At 39.0% G+C, this 22,550-nt stretch overlaps 1 protein-coding gene across 6 annotated transcripts in view; it reads right to left on the reverse strand.

The window, feature by feature from the left end:
* Positions 1-22,550, reverse strand: part of LOC131031592 (6-phosphofructo-2-kinase/fructose-2,6-bisphosphatase) — a 281,317-nt gene that overhangs the window by 110,135 nt on the left and 148,632 nt on the right. For 4 of the 6 annotated variants that reach the window (XM_057962756.2, XM_057962761.2, XM_057962742.2 and 1 more), the window contains 3 exons: positions 13,811-13,902; positions 13,618-13,678; positions 13,418-13,492 (listed from right to left, as the gene is read on the reverse strand). In XM_057962756.2, the coding sequence (XP_057818739.2) occupies positions 13,418-13,492; positions 13,618-13,678; positions 13,811-13,902 (228 nt within the window). The remainder of the gene's footprint in view (positions 1-13,417; positions 13,493-13,617; positions 13,679-13,810; positions 13,903-22,550) is intronic. The other 2 variants (XM_057962764.2, XM_057962748.2) reach the window with 1 other exon arrangement.

Genomic DNA, 22,550 nt, shown 5'->3' on the forward strand with positions numbered 1-22,550 from the left:
CGGGGGTCGGGATAAGTGGCTTTTTTCATCTGGGCGCGGGTGATCGCCAGTACTTCTTTCTCACCAGTCTTCTCAGCCTTCTCAATGTTGAGGAGATTAACCCTTGCCTGTGGGCAATTTGCGTCCTCATGGTCGCCTGGCCCACACCAACGGCAGAGGTGCTGAGGGGTGGCTTCCTTCGTGCAATCACGGGCGAAGTGCCCCCACTGATTACAGGCCCTACATTGGATAATCGGGCGTCCCTTCGCATCGTATTGGACCCTGTTTCTGGTGGAATTATTATAATTCCCCCGTCCGCCTCGTCGGTTTCCTCGGTAGCCTCCGAAAGATGCATTATTGTTTGAATCCGATGTGGAGGGCTGCTCCTGGGCAAAGAGCACTTGCTGATTACGTGCCTTCAGATTGTATGGGCATTCCTTCGTAGAATGTCCCATGATCTGGCAGATGTCACAGAATGCCTTCTTGGGACAGGCACCCTTTGTGTGGCCGCTCTCCTTACAATCCGTGCACCACAGTTCGTCCTCCTTGCTTGTGGTCTCCTTCATTGTCTTAAACTCTTTTAACATCCGTTCCATATCCTTCTGAAGGGCCGTGACTTTCTTCTTCGGCTTCTCATCACTGCTACTCTCCTCTTCCGACGTATCATCTTCAGAGGATGACGAAGATCTATTCTTCTTCTTTTTGGCCGTCTTATTTTCACTTTCCAAGTCCATGGCCCAGTTGTATGCATCATCGTAGGATGTCGGAGGCACGATTTTCATCTTTCGTCGTAGCCTAGGGTTCAAACCCTCGACAAACCACCGCTTTTTTAAGCCATCAGCCGGTTGGCTTTCCATCTTTCCGACTAATTCCTTCAGCCGGCGGCCATATGCCCGTACGGTCTCCTTCTTTCCTTGCTTTGTTCCATAGATTTCGGAGACTATCTCATTATCATCTCGGAGAAGCCGAAATTCCTTCTCGAATGCTTTCTTCAGTTCATCCCACGTAGTTACCCCGGTTTTATCCAAGTCTGAATACCAGTCAATAGCCACTCCTCTCAATGTGGCGGGGAACTGCTTCATCCATTCATCCTGGTCAGTCACCCCGTTGGCTCTCCAGATGGTTTCGCATGTACGGCAATGCCGTGCGGGATCATCTTTGCTATCCTCTGTGAACTTTGGCAATTTTTGTTTACTCGCCATCCCACCACTGGGTCTCGCTCCTCTAATTCCTTGTGTGCTTGTACCTGGCGATCCTCCGCCTCCTGCAATTGAACCTCCACTCGTGGGTCCTCCGGAAAAAGTTGCTAACACCGAACCAAACAAATTGCCTCCAGTACGGTACCCTTGTGCTCCCTCGGCACCTTCGGTCGTACCGTCACCTTCCGGTGTCTCCCTCCGGTTGTCCTCTGAAATGGACAAATTCTTTAGCAAGTCTCTGGTAGCATCGATCAGGTTTAGACTTCGCCTTGTTTGTTCCACCAACTCTTCGCGGCTTCTTACCCTACGGTGGTATTCTGGCGAACTGTAGAGTTCTCCTTCGACACCCTCCGTGACTCCTTCTGGCAGCCCTACAACAGTGTAGACAGTGTAGTTCTCTCCGTCTATCTCTGCCTCCGCAACCTCCGTGACACCTCCTGGGTTCCCTTCGGGCAACCCCTCGGCCGGTCGTCCCTCGGCAAGCTGCCTTAGCCTACGCCTTCGTTCTATCTGCTGTTTGAGATTCAACGCGGTTTGTGCCACTTCCCATTCGTCACTCTGTATCTTTTTATTTTTGTCCTTATTTAGTCTATTGGGCATAAGTCAAAGGTTCAATTTCCTCCTGGCCTAGCACCATCTCATTCCATTTCCCGTCGGCTGTTCTCTTCGTAGCGTTGCAGGATTTGTTGTCGTCGCTCTTCTTGGGCAATCTCCTCCAGGCGGGCCTGTTGTGCCAGCGATGCCTCTGCAAGCAACCGGGGGAGGTGGTTCATCAACCGGTTTACTGCCGAGCTAACCTCCAGCGTTGTCCACACGGCACTTGGTGGGATTTCTACCTCCACCGCTTCTCGTCGAACGTATGTCTGAATGGCTACCTGGAGCAAAATTGAAAATTCTCGCATTGCCGTGTCTTCTCCTGTATAAATTTCTGTCCGCGCATCGTCAGCCTCCAGGTTTACTTCACCAACGGGTAGGCCCATTGTGTCTGTGCGCCATCCGTGTCTTCCGTTCCCGAGTTCGTCTAGGCAACGGCGCCAAATGTTTGCCCTCTCGGGTAAACGGTTAAATGCAGAAAGTAAATGCCCAGAACATAACGGAAATATATTAAATAACCAGCCTCCGTATTAATTCCACAGTCCATGTACAATAAGTGCTTATAACATTACATCTGACATGACTAACATGATCCTTTCAAAGAAAAGGTACACAATATATAATACCCGAAGGGGCGCGACACAACCATCGCAACTCCATCTACCTACCCGTCGGCTAACTAACTGACCGCCGTAACTCATTATTACCGACGACAACATAAACATAATATAACAACATAACATAATGATTATTCCCATCAACAAAGTGTGGCCCCAATTTGTAAATTAAAAGGTGGCACCAAAAGCAAGGAAATAAAATAAAAGATAATATTTATAAGTCAGCCTTATAGACCCAGCCAACTCATGAAAGAGAGATTGAGTCTTGTATATAAAACAAGACTCAATCTACACATTCAAAGAACAAGCATTCCATTATCATGTGAATTCAGCTTCAATCTACACAGTGAATTGCTACTTTGGAGTCTACACAGTGAATACATTAAGATTGTTATTTCGGAGTCTACACGACGAATTCATCACTCTATTCTGCTGAGCGAACTTGCATGCATTCGAACTGCAAATGTTATTCTTCATTGTTGACAAACCTGTGCGAAACTAGCTGGGCAATATATATTGTGAATATCTACCAAAAACCGGGCTCACCACCTTGTGCGAAATGGAGTTATGATCTAAGCAATATCCTCATACAAACATAGCATTGAATTAGATTCAGTTGCTGATTGATTTCGATCTGCACATCAGCATTGGGACAAGCTAGATGACTGTGCATCTGTCATTGATCAGATATGTGTAATCTACTAATTAATGAAAAAGGTTTTGATTTGGACTTGATGCTGGGTTTTTCCTCCAAGAGGGAGGTTTTCCCAGGGTTTTCTTGGTGTCTTGTCTCTTTTGTGTGATTTCTTTGTGTTATTTCTGAGTTATATCTAAACCTGATCACTAAAATTAACTCACTAGAGAAATCATCTCGTCATGGTTCACTCCCTCTTAACCAATATGACCAAGATCCTCGGAAGTCAACTGAAACAGATCCTCTAGTTGCTCCCTCTGACACGGAACTATACCTTACTCACATGGTCCCAATCATGGAAGATATCTTGCTCCAAGAGACTCTCATGCCTTTGAGCATCTCAACTCATAACATCATCTGGCATGATCCACATACGGCTGAATGTGCTATATCTTGGACCTACTGTCATAGCTCGGCAAGGAACTCTTGACACTGCTATTAAGTGCACAACTTTTGTAACTACTCTCGTGCTTTCAAAAATATTTGAAGTCATCTTTCTAAAAAACTGACAAGGTGGGCAAGTTTCCGAAGTCATAGCTATCATAAGAAGATAGAAAAGTTGTGCAGGCCTCCCTCTCGAATCATCAATCTCATAAGATCGAGCCCTAGACCGTACAAGAATACAGATAAGAGACTTACTACAACAAGTAGATAAAAATAATACTCGAGATAATAACCAAAAAATGCTTATCTCATTATTCTGCAAGCTGCTTCTTTCTTCCTTCTGAGTGCTATACTTCTACCAAACTTCATGTACTTCCCTTCACATCATTGTCCTTCAGGACCTTTCAACTACTGTGAACAGCATCCAATAGGCCTCACGTGATTGTAGGCAACAATCACCATAGATCTATTCTAGCAGATTGATTGCACTTCTTCCAATGCTCCAGAAGTAAAGCAGTCTCCTTTCTCTACAGCGACAGCTCACTTAACACAGCAATTCTATTCCACACCAGCGATCATTGCAGCATTAACGCAATCCGATCCACGTGAATACCACGTATTCTCCACACATGGAAAATTCTTCTTTAAATGCACTTACACGCATGTCTTTTCAGGCAGCCCATGAACTACACTCTCCAACACTTCCCAAAGCTCATTCAATGCAGCCTTCAACAAAGACGCCTTACACTCAACGATAGAATAACTAATCGCTCTTCCAGTGATTATGATAAGGGATGGCAGGGAGAATCGACCTCAAATATGTGATCCAACAAACAAGATTAGTCTCCAAACAAGTTGTCAAAGCAATAAGTCTCCAGCCAATGAAGTAGCGCCACTACTGCCAATGAATCTAGTCAATGAAAAGAACCATTTGCAGTCTCTACAAAGAATGTCTGCCCCCGTGCCAGCCAATAATGTGTCGATCATTAACCACACCTAAGACTGATACACTGCAAATTTTCATGCGAACCAGATCATGAAACGATTCGGCATAATAAAGAGAAAGTCCGGTCCAAAAGTCCCAAGCAGACCAAGCAATAACCAACTTGATTTATAAACCACGAGACAAATAAGGATCTGCCGAAATGTAATATGCAGCAGCCCGATCAAAGACAATGCATGGCGGCCAAACAACCTCTTCGAAATGCCTGCAATAACAAATAAATGAACCTGATGAAATGCCAAATCCGTGAGGCAAGTCAATGAAGCCGATAGCAAAACACAGCCAATAGAGATGTCGGTCGATGACTGAAATCATCAAACACGATATAGGGATCAAGATGTCAATGTCTGATGAAAAAATGCAGAAGCAACACCCTTATGGTGAAGCCCGCCAGTTGCAAGATCTCGCCATTGCACTTGAACCAAGCAATATGGATACAAGTGATCTCTGCAATAAATAGATCCACGGGCCTGAAGAAAATACAGATCACCAGATGTTGCCATTCAAAGTAGATGTCACCTAATGATTTAAAGGGTCGAAGCAAATAGAGAAGTCCAAGTGGTCACTCCCAAGAACTGCTCAAGTTATGATGAAGATTGATCCACGAACTCCACGATCAAATGCAAATAACCCATCGATGTGGATTTGCCTGTGAAAATTACTCCTCCAAGATTGTAACCTGGCTCTGATACCATGTTGATTATGTGCTTGTTTAACCATGGCCAATGATTTGCCCTCCCAACCATAGACAATACATGATTGTCTCCCCCGAGCACAACTACATGGCGACCTGCTTTCTAATCTCAGCTATGTATTCGATCTGTTCATAGTATGTTCGTTGTATATATAGGAAGGGAGGTATAGTCTTCATTTATATCCACCGATAGAAGCTATTCTCCAAGACTCGGCTCCCTTCAAGGAGACACAACTTCACATAATGCAACGTATCCTTCCACTAAGGGGTGGCAGACTTTTGCCAAAAGTCAGCTCCTTTAATAATCATATTTGTTTAATAATAAGTAAATTGGTTATGCAAGTCGGCACATACCAAATGTATAATTGATATAAAATCAGCTCTATAATTATCTAAGGCCGATAGGCCAATTAGACAATTATATTGGCTATGTCCGCTATAGAAGAATTCCGACCATAGCTACATACATTAACAAATTTAGAGATGATTGGGAAAGTGGAGGTCCTAAGTTCCAACCTGCTATATCATTAAGGGGCTACATTGACGTTAGATTGAAACATAGACCCCACACTGGTGATACAACACAAAACTTTGACTTATAGAAGGTGGGGAAATTGACTTTTCCTTATTAAGATGGTTCATGGAAGACTACAACTAGAGCTTGGGTCTTGTTGGTGTGTTTTTTATGCATGCATAACTCATAATAAAATACCCAGAGATATCCTATTCTCTCTTCATCAAAATCTTCTATGTGCTAAACAGATGGATTGTGTGATCACAAAAACAACTCCAAGGTTCCAGATCCATGCGGATAGTCTTAGTTGGTTAGTTGTCATATGCTGGTAATCTCAAGGGGGACTTACACAATTGTTCAAGGAGTGAATCAATCAAAGGATTCTGTTGATTGACAACACTCGTAACTTTCTAAATTTAAAAAAAAAAATTAATGAGCTCTTTTTTCAATCCTACTTCCACTAAGACTTGGAAAAAAGGGGCAAAAGGGTGAGGGTTTAGGAAGATGATTCTAATCCTAAGCTAATCCTATGAACTTTGGAGACGGAAATTGCAAAAGTGGAATTAAAACCAATTCTTGATTCGTCAAATTCAACAACTACACAAGAACAATGCTATCTTCTCAGGAGTTTAAAATAATTTCATGTCGCTCATATTTGATAAGTTTAGTCAAATTTTGTGATCAATATAGGTTCAATCAGAGTTCAGAGTGGTAAATCCAACAATCTAATTCTAATGATTATTGTTTTAGGTATTTCTTATGCAGATCAAGAGGATAGAAGAGATGAAGATATAATCTGAAATTAAATTTAAACTGTTGTAGTGTGAAGGGAAGGAAGCACAACACTTATCGATTGCTGTATTGTTTTCCTCCTTACCGTATGAATGTTACATATGTGAATAAGAGGGTACGTAGTGAAGAGATGTGTCTTCCCACATGGGAAGACACATCTCTTTCCTACGTACCACTTATTAACAACACTTAACAAGCACTAAGATCATCGCTTGTTTGACTGATCATAAGGAATGCAATTTACCATGAATCGCTTAATCACAGCCTTCGTTAACATGAAATGGTGCAATCGGTGGCAAATGCCATAACTCGTATTTGATTTTATTTATCATTTAATGTTAACGTATATACTAATAGTTTGTCTATTATTATATATGTTAACATTCAGATGTCATGTAATCAATTTATCATGCATCGGAATTATGAAATTGTACGACCGACGCTACAATAATTAACAATATTCACCAACATTTTGAACAATGAATATAGTGATAGAAGTTAAGTTTTCATTTATTGGTTCAAGGTAACTTTGCACAATAATTGAAAATCATCCAATTATCAAAAATATGAACACATCCATTCCACATTAAGCAATTCTATCAAATCGTTCATTCAATCTATTATATTGAGAGCCAAGAAAACATGCTAACTTGCAAAAATAGACAAAAATTCACCAACAATTGAACAACGAATAATGTCCTAGCACTTAAGAAGTATCACTACAACAATTTCTCAGAAACCTCTCATATCAGCTACAAATGAAATGAGGGTTTATAAAAGCACCCCATTACAAAGAAATGGTCCAAATTGATCGAAGATCAATGGCCAAGATTAAAACTTTAAACCCCTACAACAATTTCTCAGAAACCTCTCATATCAGCTACAAATGAAATGAGGGTTTATAAAAGCACCCCATTACAAAGAAATGGTCCAAATTGATCGAAGATCAATGGCCAAGATTAAAACTTTAAAGCCCTAATTAGGGTTTGCTACAATAGTTATCCAAAAGTGGGCCAATGAGAAATAAACAGCCACTAAATCCAACTTTCATCTAGAAGCGGGCATCCCTTATCCTTTCCTTTGGCAGCAAATTCAATGAACCCGGTCACTATGGGGCCAAGCTCTTCCATTGGGACACTTGGCAAAAAGTTAATCTTGTATTCCATTAGGTCCATCTCATCAGTTTTCGAAAACCATCCTCAATGGAAAGAAATGAGGATGCCTTGCCAAAATGTTGCTTCTAGATTGGATTTGCAGAAGTGAAGAAGTTGCTCCGAAATTTGGTCTACAAGTTCTCTACATCCATGTCCTTGTCTTGGACTGCTTTCATTGTTTCTTCTTTTTAGCACCATCAATCTTCATCTTTTCCAAGGAATATTTATGGATTAAGGAATATTTCTTTGCCGCCTTATTTTCTTGAAGTCTTTGAGGTCCATATGGCCAAGGTTGGTATCCCCAACCCTCTTCCATTTTGTCACAATCTTGGACTCTAGCTATGGTCCCTTGTTGTTGAACTTTATTTAAGATTTTCTTGAAACCCTTCCTTGGGTTGGTATCTACCACCTGAAAATCATGAAAACTTTCTAAGTTAAAAAACAATAAGGTAGCTTAGAGTGCAAATTTTGAAGAAATTTTCAAAGGATAATTCTTAGACTTAGTAAAATTTTGGAACTTAGCCAAATTTTCTAATTCTTCTTTTCTTTTTCAACACTTGGGCGATTTTTTTTTTATTGAAATTTTTTTGCTTTATTACACCTATATTTAGTTAAACTCTTCTTTTATCCACCTTGGGCGGACTTTGCTTAGAACAAGGATTTTTTTCCTTTTCATGCCAAAGAACTTAGCCAAATTTTCTCTTTCTTACCTTGGGCAGACTTCATGTGCCATTAGGAATTTTCTCAATCTCCCTAGGCAGACTTCAAGGTGGGATAGGGAAATTCTTTATCAAACAAAGGGTGGACTTCATGTGTTGGCAAGGATAATCCTTGCTAGGAAGGGCGGTGTTGGTGTCTAGTCAAGAAATTCATCCTTGTGCATTGGGCGGACTTCACTTGCCACTAAAAATTTTCCACTTATCATGGGTGGACTTCACTTAGGTTCAAGGAACTTATGCTTGATTAGAGTGCATTTGGCATATACTCGAGGAATTCCATTGACGCTCAGCTAAATTTTCTCCATCTTCCTTGGGCGGACTTCATGTCTTGCTAAGGAAATTTTCACCAAGGGGGACGGAGTTCACCAAGAATCAAGGAAATTTCTTCCTTGGAAGGGCAAACATGACAGAGGAACAAGGAGTTTTACCATGCAATTCAAGGTGGACTTTTCTCTTGATTGGAAATTTTCTTATGCTACAACATGTAGCCAAACTTCTTACCTTCTCCTTGGGCGGGCTTGGTGTGTGGATAGGGAAAATCCTCATTGGAAGAGGCGGACTTCATGAAGCCTTGGAAATTGTTCTTGGAGAAGGGCGGACTTGGTGTCTAAACAAGGAATTTCTTCCTTGAGCTAGGTAGAATTCATAGTTGATCGGAGACTTTCACCATTCCTTAAGCGATCTTCATACTTAACCAAGGAATTTCTTAATTTGCGAAGCTGGTTTCACACTTGACCAAGGAGATTTCCTCTTTTCCGAAGGCGAACTTGATGATTTATAAGGAGTTTTTCAAGTTGCCAAGGCGGAGTTGATACTTACACAAGGAATTTCCAAGTATTCTTGAGCGGACTTGGTGGGAATCAAGGAATTCCTCCATGGATAAGCATTCTTCATCCTTTGGACAAGGAATTTTCTTGATGCAAGTTCTAGACTTAGTCAATTTCTTGTGATCTTCAATTAGCTTTTTAGAAATTCTCCTTTGGATTCGAAAGTGATTCCATACCTGGTTTGTTCCAGATGAATTCTCCTGACTTGACATCTCTTCTGACCCAACGACCACCTATGGTCCCAAAAAAGAAAAAAGCAACTTTCTATTTTAGAAAAAAGCAACTTGAAATAGCAAGCTCCCGAATTGGCCCCAAAATACCAAAAAAGCAAAATTTCTCAATTTAGAAAAAGCAAATTTTCTAAAAATTAGGAAGTTGTCAGAATTGATCTCAGGAAATTGCGATTTTACTCCTCCAACCTATCTGAGCTCCCTTGTAGCATTAGAATGCCCTTTTGACCATTCCTTCTCCTTATTGATTTTGATGACTCCTCCAAAGTTCGAAAAACTTGACTCATTGCAGAGGTGAGAGACTAGAGAAAAAACCCTGAGACAACAAAACACTACCCTAAAAAGCAAAAACAAGAAGGTCCCCATTTGCAATGAGGCGATGTGTGAAAACGTCACAACAGATCCGAAAGGAAGGCACCTATTTTTAGATTAGTCCTATGCTAGAGGAAGAGGCCATTAAATATGCAACCATACATCTAGATGGCATTGCAAATGAATGGTGCATCATGGGATGATCACCATGGGGCATGAACTTTGCTGCTCGTTATTGTTGTCCTTCTTTGTCTGTTATGCAGCTTTCCTTTCTTAGTGAACTTTCTTTGAATATTTTATCTAGCTTGTAAACTCTGTGGTTTTGGGTCCCTGTAAAACCCGTTTTTTCCTTAATCAAAAACTAATGGGCAAACTTATCTATCTTACAACCACTAAACATACTTTGAGCTATGTTGTGAGTTACATTTCTAGATTCATGACAACACAAAAGGCAGAACATTATGTTGAAGGGGTGTTAAGATATGTGAAAGGGACAGCTGAATTTGGCATTTTGTATAGAAAAAGAAAAGATCCTAGGGTGGACTAATGAAAGCTCTATATAGCTTGAAGTAGGTACCTAGGGCATGGTAATTGAAATTGACAGGTATTTATTTGCTTCAACAAAGATTGCAAACAAATCCTTTAGATCCATATTTGTACATCAAAAGTGTAGGAAATGAGATCATTCTATTGGTCATTATTGTAGATGATATCATAATTATAGGTTGTGAGGCACCTTTGATTGAACAAATCAAATGTAATTTGAGTAAGGCTTTTGACATGACTAAGTTGGGCCTCCTACATTATTGCCTAGGTGTAGAAGTTTGGCAAATAGATGCTGGTAATTTTTTTTCTCAATCTAAATATGCCAAGAGTTTTCTCAACAAGTTTAGAATGACAAATTGCAAAATCACCTATGGAGAGGGCTAAAACTTTTAGCCAAAACAAACTCAAAGGTTATAAATGAGTCAACATTTGGGCAAGTAGTGAGCACCCTTATCTACCTTACAGACAATAGATCTGATTTGAGCTATGTTGTGAGTTATGTTTCCAGATTCATGATAGCACCAAAGGCAGAACGTTGGGTTGCAGCGAAGCGGGTGTTAAGATATGTGAAAGGGATAGTTGACTTTGGCATTTTGTATAACAAAAACAAAGATCCTAGGCTGGATGGCTTCATAGATTCAAATTGGGCAGGTTGATTTGATGACTAAAAACCCACTTCTAGATATGTTTTCAATCTTGGTACAAGTATAGTAACATGGTCCAGCAAGAAACAACGGGCAATAGCTCTTTTCTCGACCGAAGCAGAGTATCAATGAATAAGTAGCATGTGAGGCAATATGGCTTTGAAGGATTCTTTCAAACATGAAAATGTATCAAGTAGGGCCTTCACCCTAGTTTTTTGACAATCAAGGTGTGCTAAAGCTTGCCAAGGATCATATCTTCCACGAGTCTACCAAACATGTGAAGCTTCATTGCAATCTCAATGGGTAATTTGTAGAAGATGGATTGGTAATGTTGCAGTATTGTCCAATTGATAATCAAAATGCAAACATTCTTACCAAATCCTTGAGTCTTGACAAATTTGTAAAATTCCAAGATAAAATTGGTGTAATTAGTAGATTGACAATTAAGGGAGAGTAAAAAGTAATATTGTAATATTTAGTTTATAATGGTCACTTTAAGTTCTCCCACCCACCCCCTGCCAGTAGCCCATTCATTATTGGGGTGGGTGGGTGGATGTGACATTGGCATGTTATGTATAGAATCAAGAAAGGCAACGACTAGTCCCACCCCCTTACCAACTAGAGTAGAGGAGCGCACCCATCCCAGCACTAGTTATAGTAGCCCCCCCCCCTGGGGTCCTCTCCCTCCTCCTCCTCCAATCAAGGCCTATCGGCACATAAATGACCCCCAACCCCTCTCCCCTATGGGGTTCTATAGTTAGGTATGGTGGATAGGCCGCCTCTCCCAACCGGGAGAGAGCATACCCATGGATGGATAGTTGCCCTCGACTGATGTAAGGGCAGGGTTTTTTAGACGCACTATCCCCCACCCACCCGAGCAATAATAAATCCCCACTAGGGGGAGGGAGGGGCTAGCCCTTAAAATAGCACAGGGGAAGCAGGGTGCGACTAGAGTTCTGGGAGTAGATAGATGGCGAATTGGAATAGATGGAGGATCTCGGCCATCGGGAGAGGGTGCGCACGGCTATCAGTTATGGCTATATAGAGTTGGGGTCGGATCGGCACCTGATTTAAGTCTTTAGGATAGACATTAGGAATATTCTTTTATTTTTTTAGATAAGTTCTTATCCTTGTCTTTCTTAGTTGTCGCTCTTATTCTTAAGAATAAAGCATTTGTAACTATTTAAAGAGACTTTCACTCCTTGTTTAATTATCAAATATCTTGGTAATAATTATCTCATATTTTCCTAATACTTTTCAATTGAGTATTTATGCTGAAGGTAAAATTTATTGAAATTTCTATAAAAATAATAAATTTGCAGAGTTTGGTAAACTCAAAATATCTTTCCAGGCATGGGTATTTGTTATTGAAATGAAAAATGAAAAATGAAAAATGAAAAATGAAAAGTTGTTTTGGTGATCAAGTGATAATAATTTTCTATTCAAATATGATAGTTGCAAATCATTAAAAATTTTCATTCTAGGTGTCCATGTGATTGAATGGATATTATTTGTTTAAGGGTTAAAATTGTATATGGAAGCGCAAAAGAATAGATTAACTGTATTTTTCTTCCTGTCGGGTGATACAAGGGAGACCTGAATACATAAATAAATTTACATTAAAATAAAAGGTGCGAGCTCATAAGGGAAGCAAATCAAGTTTCTGGAAGTTATTTCATCCAATCCCAGCCTTCAAAAACAGTGCATGCTAATACACGGGTGCAACTTGTTTGGCATCAATTCATGCATGTTAAGGGCACCAAACAGAGGGTGCAGGGAAGTAGAAAGGAGTGACACTGTGTTAAGAGAAAAGTAAGCAACCATACATCCACAATCCATTTTCAGTGAGGATTTGTCAGTACTATCATCAGATGAACATGGTGTGATATATCTTGTATAATGAGAACTTGGTGTAACTATAATCTAAATGAGACATCAAATTTCTAGTAATAATCTTTATTATTTAAAACAATTACCGTTAAAACCATCTAAGGTTAAAAAGAGATGCTACAGAAATCAAAAGTAGAAGACTTGTCTCTCCGTTACCAATAGATTCCTTTATATAATATTCGCACACAATGGTCTCCATCCTAGTAGCTTTTACTGAGAAAATCACCACTGGTGATGGCTTTTATTATCTATTAAATGCTTATTCAGGTACAGCTTAAAAGCTATAGCTCATTTTCCATAATGCATTGTTGAAGGATATTATTCAGGAAGTATTAAATATTAACATTGAATCTCAGCATGTGACATTGAAAATCACTTTGGTGGCAATCTTGTAGAACGTTTGTGCCATTTGGCCATAAATTGTTCCAAAATATTATAAGCTTAATTCATATTCTATATAGAATCATTAATAAGCATGTTCCTTTCCAAAGAGAAAATTTTCAAATTAAGGATTGTAGGTTAATGATACGATGGAATTAAATTAATCTTCTGGCCTCTATGAATGCCAGAAATACAAGCAAGATAGAGATTCAGCAATCAATCAGAAAACGCATCTGCCACTTACTTGCATCTGTCCTCCCTTGCCACTAACCGTGTCTATCATTTTAATATAAGAACCTTCTTCAACAGGCTCATAGACCTGAAAGTTACAAAAAATTCACTATGCAAGCAAAGAAATGTTGCAACATGTAACAATAGAAAAATAACACAGAACAATAAAGCATCAGAATAATAAGAAATCAAAGAAATTTTCCAAAAGCAGACCTTCTCATAGTGAGAAAGTCGATTTTTGAAATCTTCCATTCCTGCTGCCAAATCAGGCCTGCTAAGAACATCTAGGATGTTAGTTTACTTAAACCTATTGAATGAACTTATTTTAAGACTGCAAAATTTTAACCCTGAAAAGTAAGGAAAACAAAATGTACAAATTGCACTAAATAAGTATGTGACAACTCACTGATTTGCATAGTCTGGACTCTGGCGGATTTTTAAGCAAATGTTCTGCTCTATTACAGCCTGATCATTACATATGGTCTCTAAAAATATGATCTGTTTGATCCCATTTACAATACATCAGTTGAATTAGTCCAAACACTTAATAACGTCAAACTGCACATCAAAAGTCAAGACTAATTATAAGAAACCAAACTTAATTTTCCTCACCATTAGCAGAAACATTATCTTTATCCCAACACTATAACTAAGGCTGACAAAAACTAATGACACCAATGTAGAAATAACACGTCATTACTACAGCTCTACATTCAGATCTAGTTGCTGATGAGTCATGAATTCTAAAGATAGAACTCTTATACTGTAAGTGTCCAATTGATAAAGAATGTAAAATTGATTAGCAAGTAGACATCACCTCAATGAACAAGGATTCTCATAACACTTCAATTTCTGAGACATATGAATGAGCACTATTTAGTGTATTGATGTTTCATGTCAGATAAAGCTTCTATTTCTCTACATCTACTGAATTTTCATCCCAATTTATCCTTGAGGAACCCAACATGTTTTTCAAACTTTCCACTTCAATAGATTATGAAGAATCTTGACACAATGTTAGAGAAAACCTGACTGTATTTCTATCAGTATCTATCATGTCTTCTGTTTCCATTCCAATCAAAATAAACCATGTTTTCATCCATTTGATCAAGAATAATATGACACCCAGCAAAAGGAGGACTTTATATTTGTTTGTTAGAATTTCCATCTTTTACCTAAGAAGCATTCAAGTATCAACAGCACACCATAAGGCATGGGATTATGGGGCTCAATGGGTGATAAAAATGATGAATTGTCTATTGAGATCAATGTAAAAGATGTAGAAAGACTCTTAAATGGGACAACTGTTGTCAAGGCAAAGTCAAGAGAAAGCAACGTAACAGCTTCATGTTTTGCACAGAGATCCTGTTCCATTTTGTAGCTGGCAGAGGTTTTTGATGAAGCTAGGAAACATGCAAGCATCTAAAGTTCCTTTCATAGTTTATGTGCTTTTTAAATTCTGTCGCATTTTCATAAACATTATGTCTTACAAAAAATTATGGCAAATCTTTTAGTCATTTTGCAAAATGTCATGAATAACCTATGACTGTAAACACTCAGTACCATAGTTTTAAATTTTGTGACTCATCAAAACTCAGCAGGCCCAATTTTGCTTTGGACATGACAACTCAGCAAAAACTTACAAATTAAAAAAATATGTAAGTTCATTACTTGGGTAAAACTCAGAGAATGTGAGTAAATGGATGAGTTTCATGGCTATGACATTTTCTCACAAGTAGTGCAAGCAATCAGCAATTTTTTGATTTATGTGCAGTATTATTTTGGTCTGCAATTAGAATGTCTATTACAGATTTTGAATTGATGAAGAAACTGTTACAGATTTTTCTTTATATGTAATGAAACCAGCCACAAAACATGAAAGTTATTATATGAAAAAAATGATGTATTCTGACTCACTTCAGCATGACATCATTCTAACCAGCTTTATCTAGAGCTCCTACATCAACCTTAGAGAAAGGAATGAATGTTAAAAATTACCAGCCATTCCACACTTGGGCGATTTGATTGAAGGGTCATTTTGGAGCATTTTCTGAGGTTCACCATTGCTGCTATAAGTCTGAAACTTCTATTGAAGGGTCATTTTGTTGCAGGCTGTCCAAGAACTAACTTCTATTTCCAGCTCCTCCACACCTGGGCGATTTCACTTGTGCACACATTTTGGCGAGTTTTGGAGACATTTGGTGAAGCTTCCACTGTTAATACAATTCTAAATCTCCATTTTCAGACTTGTCTTCAGACTAAAATTTTTATTACTAGACTTCTACTTGCGCCCAAATTTAGCCATTTCGACCTTGAAGAGGTTAGATACATCAAGGGCAAACATTTAATATGGCTACAACTACTTCAAAATGCTGATTCATGTTAGTTACAGGTTGTCTTCAGACTTTTGGGCAACCATTGTTGACTTGGAAGATGTATTCACACTTTGAAATTTGAAAATTAGACTTATCTACACTTCTTTCCAAGTATTTCCAAACTTGTGGTATACTTTCGAACCCCATTTTTTACATTTTACTGAGTATATCAGGTCGTCTTCAGACTGAAACTTCATTTCCAGCCACATAGTTGTGCCCAAATGTGACCATTTCTGAGTTTTGAGGGGCAAAATAATTCAAATGCAAGCATGCGACATGGCTGTGACCACTTCCAGCTATTAATATTCATCATTTTCAGTGTGTCTTCAGACTTTTGGAGCCATTTTCAGACTTTCAGAGGGTGTATTCAGACTTAAGAATCAGAAAATCAGACTTCAATACACCATTTTCAGACATTGGAGGGCCTATTCAGACTCAGTCCTCAAAAAATCAGACTTTTATTACAACTTTGATATCAAAAACCAGTCACTTTCTGAGTGTTTTCAGACGAGCAAGTGATATTTCCAGACCTAGGAATACAACTTTGGGCTACAAACACACCATTTTCTGAGTTTACAGGGGTGTCTTCAGACTTATTTATTGCAATCGGACTTATCCTAAGTCTGAAGGTCGGGTTTTCTTGAGGAGAATTTTCCAGATTTCAATCCGGACCTTCACAATTTCAGAATTGGTGTTACAATTTTCTAATCGGAACCTAAGATTACCTATCACAAGTTGGGACAAATGTTGGGAACAAAGTCCCTATGAGGTTCAAATTTCCACTCAATTGAATGGTGTTCAAATCAAACAAAATTTCAAGGAGGATCAGTCCAAATGAGGGTTGGATTTCCACTACAAAGGGATAAATCAATTCAAATGAAGATCAATAACAAAGTTATTCAGATAGGCTACAAGGAACGAAAGCATGATGATCAAGGCTTGAGGTGAAGGAGGATGCAGCTTGCAGGGACACCAAGGGCTCAACACTTCAAGGCAGTGAATGACGATGGATAGGCTCCAAGGTGATTCCACATGCATATTGCAAGGGAACTCAAATAATGCAGATAAGGAATATCAACACTTCAAAGATTGGATCGGGATTTAAAGATAGATATTCCAGAAGGCGAAGATGCAGACCGGATCAAACATGAAGAAGACTTCACCTTGATGGTGGACAAATGAAGGGAAGCAAGTTCAAGATATGAGCACAAAGGATTACACATCAAGAAATCAAGAACTACATCAAAAGATTTCAGTATCAAAGTGCGTCATGGAAGGAAATATATCAAGATTCCAAGATTGGGAAAATTTTCCAAACATACAGAGGGAGCAGTTGATGGAATTCCCTAACATATGGATGAAATTCAAAGTATCACAAGGATTCAAAGGTGATCGCTAGACTATCAACCAGACTTGCAAAGGAAGAAGCATTTCATGTAGGCTGGAACCAGATTGAGCTTTCAAGTTTAATTCAAGATTTTATAGATCTCTCTTATGTCAAAAATCCAGAAAAAGTGAAAAATTTCAAAAATCCGAAGAAATCAAAAAATCAGAAAATTCAAAAAGAAAGATTTCTCAATGGAGCGACATCACCAAAATAAGAAGGAAGTTGACATCCTTCAACTTTGGTGGAGGTTGAATGCATAGCTGCACCCGCACAGCTTGTCCGAGTGATGTTCATTTAGTGATCCAGTGGCCTATTCCGGAGACCCGTAGGCTATGTGAAAAGGAGAATTAGGGCTTCCTATTTTTGTGGAGTTCTGCACGAGCTTTCTAGGGTTTGTCAGGAGGGAATTCTTCAGTTCTGCTTATGGTTTCCTTATGGGTTTTCCATAAACTCCAAGGTGGCATAACATGCATTTGATTCTTTGGTGAAGTGAGAACTTACTATTTTTAGTAAGTTAGGGTTTGGTTGTTTGGATGATGCAATTCTACTGAGCTTTCCAATCTCTTTCTTTGGGTGCAAAGATCATGTTTTTCGGAGCATTATTTCTTGACTTACTATTTTTAATAAGTGGCTGTGTTGAGCATTTCTATTTTTAGCAGCCTCGGACAGGGTCCTGACTCAACACAGTTCAATGGTCCTCATCGCACAGCTTCATCCTTGATTTTGGTATTGATCAGTATTGGAGTTATAAGTTATTTAATTAAATATTAATTCCTTATCCTAAGGTTTAATATTTAATTATTTTTAAAACTGATTATTTGTATTGTAAGCAACTTAGGGGAAAATTATTTATCTACCATCTATATTGTTATTTTCCTAAGTTAGGCATTGAAATTAGAAGAATGCCTTAAGTTATTGTTTGAGGACTTAGGCAAGTTCGAATTTGTCAAATTATTGATTAAATACAGCTTGGACGCCCACTTTGGTAATGAAATGAAATATAAATTGGACGCCATCTGATAGCGAAATGAAGTGCAATAAGATTTGGGTGAATTTGGGAGCAATTACATTTGAATTTCAGAGGGAAAAATCTATAAATACAAGTGCTTGGCCTCTCATTTGGTATCTTATGAAATTGCATCGTTATGCTCCGGTTTGGCGATTGAAATTTGAGCTTCGAAGTGTGGATTCCTAGCTAAGTCTCGGTTTCGTACTTGGAAGATGGTACCTAGCTGTGTTCCTGTAATTCTAGTGTTGTCAATGAGTGTTCTGCAGATTGTGGAGAGTTTTGTGTGAGATTGGAGTATTTTTTGGTTGCTGGTCGCAGATTTGCTGAAACCATATTTTGCTCGTACCTCTTGGCCAGGCGATTCTATCATTCTAGGTATTTGCTCTGTGGATTCCTATGTCCTAGGCGATGGCTTATGTAAGTTTTCGGCACTAATCTTCGAGTAATCATTTTTATTTTGCAAATCATACTTCCCAGCCTAGGCGTTTTTCTTGTGTGGCTATTTTGGAAACAAGATGTGGTAAATGGGGTATATGGAGGTCGCTAATCTGATTGTAATTGGTCCTTCTTGATATATTAGCAGTTTGGGAGTCTTTGGGGATGTTAGGTGTGAGTAGTGAGTGAGCTTTATGCATTTTAGTGTGTCTGGGTGTTGTTGGTTGTGCATTTCAGCTTGCTGTCATAAAATTACAGATTTCCACAAGTTGGTGTTTGGGTGTGACTTGGGGTGATTTGGGTGAGTTTGGAGAGAGAAATGAGCAATTCATAGTTTCTTGAAGCTGCTGGTCTGCGTGTTATTGATCCTAGGATTTCATAATTTCATGTTGAAGGATCTTTTGGGAGTTAGTAATTGTTTGAAGATATTTATCAGCATTGGACAGCATTACTTTTCTATTCTATCTCTCTATTTTATATTGTAAGGTTAAGTAGTAGTACTACTAACCATTTATTGAAAAGTGGAAGAGGCTGGATTGCCGCCATTAATTTGATATTTGTTGCTCAGTCCTCCCATTGAATAAGTGGTCGACTGATAAGTTTTATGTATTGTCCTCCCTCTGAAATATGCGGTAGAGTGATAGCTTTATGTAATGTCCTCCCACTGAAATATGCGATGGAGTGATTGAGTTTTAGTTTCTTGTTGTTTCCCTTGGCTGGTTTACCGCCAAGAAGTTTAGTTTCTATCCTGCTGGATAAGCAGAAGGGGTTGGCTTGCTGCCTGTGCATTGTACTTTCAGTTTGGTTATGGTGCTAACGATCCCCGGAACACCGTATGCTCTAACCTCCCAGATTGGGCTCTTGGTGAACAAAAGGCAAAAGGTTTCCCTTTCAGCTGTTTGGATTATTTCTCTAACCTTAATGGGTTATGGTGTTTGCTTTGTATCTCTTATTGCTAAAAACAGAAAAAAAAATTAAGGGAAATATTACAGTGGTATCAGAGCTGGTTTTCCTGCCAACCTGTGAATTCAGAGTGATCAAAGTTCTCCATGAGTGACAGAGACGTTTGTTACTACAATAGAGAACAAAGAAGACAACAGTGTCAGACTCCTACAGTGCCAATACAGGAAACTTTTTCAGAGGTTTTGAGAAACAAAGAGAAAGTAGTTGATTCAATGGATTCAATGGCAGAGAGAATATTTGGTCAGAATGATGCAAATGTGGCTGTGGAAAGAGTTGAGAAGAAGTTTGACACCATGGTGAACATGATGTCCCAATTGCTAGCTACTATGACTCAAAATCCTAGTGGAGGTCATAATCAAAATCAAAACACCAATGATCACAATGCTAGCACCTCTAACAATCCAGGAGTTAATGGGAATGCCAACGACCATAGCAGTAACAATGGTGGAATGCCGGTTGGTTCGGTGTCAAGACCCTTACAGCCTGTTTTCCTTCCAAGGGAAGCATCGCCACCTGAAGTTGAAGTCCTTGTGGCTGATGAGATACGGGCTTGTTACACGGAGTATGCATCACTCCCTGCGGAGATCAGAAATATTTTCTCTTGACTAGTTTATGAATCATAAGAAGAGGAGATAAGAAAGGGGATACACAATGAGTGCTGCAAAATCCAAACGTTTGGATGGGAAGGTTGTCTTGACATATGAAGAATGTGTAACAAAGCCTCAAGATACTCCCTCAAACTTGAATGAAATTAGAAATAATGATGATTGGTTTTTGTGGAAAGAACAGAACAACAATTTTGAAGCTTAATTCAGATTCAGTCAATGTTGGTCTTGAGACCAGTAAGTTCAAGAATGAAGAGCATGATACAGATATGTAGGTTAGAACCGATGAAGATGATTTAATTCCTGAGAGGAAATCAGACTTATCTTCACATGAGGCTGATTTTGAGCATGAAGGTAGTCATCTTGGTGAATTGGATCCTCACAACACCGCTGAAAGTGTTGACAAGTATTATGATTTTTATTTAGATCTTGACCATGGTGGCAGTTCACTTTCCACCCTAGATCAGAATTGGATAACATCAAATAACCCATTGTATGAGATAGAAGATGGAGCATCATGTGGCTCTAGCATTTCTCTTGGTGAGAATAGCAAGGTGTGGAAACCAAGAGAAGATTCAAAATCTAAGTTGGCATTTGGTTTTCAGCCTTTTGGCATTTGGGATCGTGATATAATGGAAACTAAGTATGAAAAGGACCCATGTTTATTTAGATCTTGACCATGGTGGCAGTTCACTTTCCACCCTAGATCAGAATTGGATAACATCCAATAACCCATTGTACGAGATAGAAGATGGAGCATCATGTGGCTCTAGCATTTCTCTTGGTGAGAATAGCAAGGTGTGGAAACCAAGAGAAGATTCAAAATCTAAGTTGGCATTTGGTTTTCAGCCTTTTGGCATTTGGGATCGTGATATAATGGAAACTAAGTATGAAAAGGACCCAACATGGGATGAATTTCCCTTTGATCCAGACAAGGTTCAAGAAACAAATTGTGTTGTAAACTATGATGAGACAGTTAAGGAGATTCTCGGAAAAGAGATGGTTCATGAAACTTGTGGGAAAATGGAAGCAACTGAACCTGCATATGATTCTTATTGTCACTTCAATGAGACAGGAGGATTTTGGTTTGACTTTCAGAACAAGCTTATTCCCTTTGACTCTAATGTTGTTGCTACCTCATCTCAAGAGTCATGTGCTGAAGACAACATTGAAGGTATTAATTCTTTTGAGCATAAATCAGATTTTCTTTTGCATAAAGCTGATCTAGAGCAGAGAACCGATGACTTCAATAAATCGGATTCTCAATTTACTAGTGAGGATGAAAGGGAAGAGGCACCTGATAATTGTAGCAGCCATGGAACTACAGTTGAAAGGGATCTTGTTAGCAGTTCATCGACTTCTTTTGATCAAAATTGGAGAAGGGAATTTTTATTAACTACTGAAAATGAAATATAAGTTTTGACTAGAATGGATGATGCACATGGGTATGTGGGAAGTTTAATTCATAATGTGCCAAGAGGTCAAGTGGAGTGTAATGTTTCCCTTGCTGATCTTCGAAATGTGAAGAATACTATAGAGGAAATCAAGGTAACATTCTTGCCTAAGATCCTTGATAGAGATATGGCTTCTAATTCTCAAACCCATGTGAGCTTCATTGCTTACAACCCAAAGGAATTGATGGAGCATGAAAATGTAAAGAAAGTAACATCAAAAGAAAAAACAAAAAAAGGAGAAGAAGCAAAAATCAAATATCAAATTATTGGCTATGGGAACATGCGAGTAACACCACCGAGGCTATGGACATCTGGTTGGGAGTGGAGCAATATTCGTGAGATTACAGCGATAACCTTATCAGGGCTATGGATGTCGAACTAGAAGCGAGGCTCTATCCAGAATGCTTATGAAGTTAGGATGAATCACATAGCTAGTCATGGTGGATTCTAAGGGTCGCAATGTCCTCCTAAGCCGGAATGAATGCATTTGCACACACATGGGTAATCAAAGACTAGGTACCTTGGTCCAATTCGGAATTCCTCTTCCACCTTGAGTATGTTTTCTAGTCTCTTGATAGGTTTGGTTGAATTTTCCGAAGGTTCTAATTGTGGATTGGATTTTCATCTTTGAAATGTTCAGGAACATTTATTTTAGGTGGTGCTAGATGTTGTGACGTTTTCACACATCGCCCCATTGCAAATGGGAACCTGTTGTGACCTAATTCACACATCGCTCCATCGCAGATGGGGACCCCCTATTTTCGCTTTTTTTGAGGTTTTGTCCTAGCTCTGCGTTTTCATAAACCTTCATTTTGGGAGAGCTAAGAGTTAGAGTTTTGAGGTCATCCGAGCCAGATTGAGAATTTATGCTCAGAATTGAATTTGAATGTTGTCAAAGTGTTCAGAAAGTCTGAAGGA

Source organism: Cryptomeria japonica, chromosome 6 (assembly GCF_030272615.1).
Source record: "Cryptomeria japonica chromosome 6, Sugi_1.0, whole genome shotgun sequence".
In the NCBI taxonomy this organism is placed as follows: domain Eukaryota; kingdom Viridiplantae; phylum Streptophyta; class Pinopsida; order Cupressales; family Cupressaceae; genus Cryptomeria; species Cryptomeria japonica.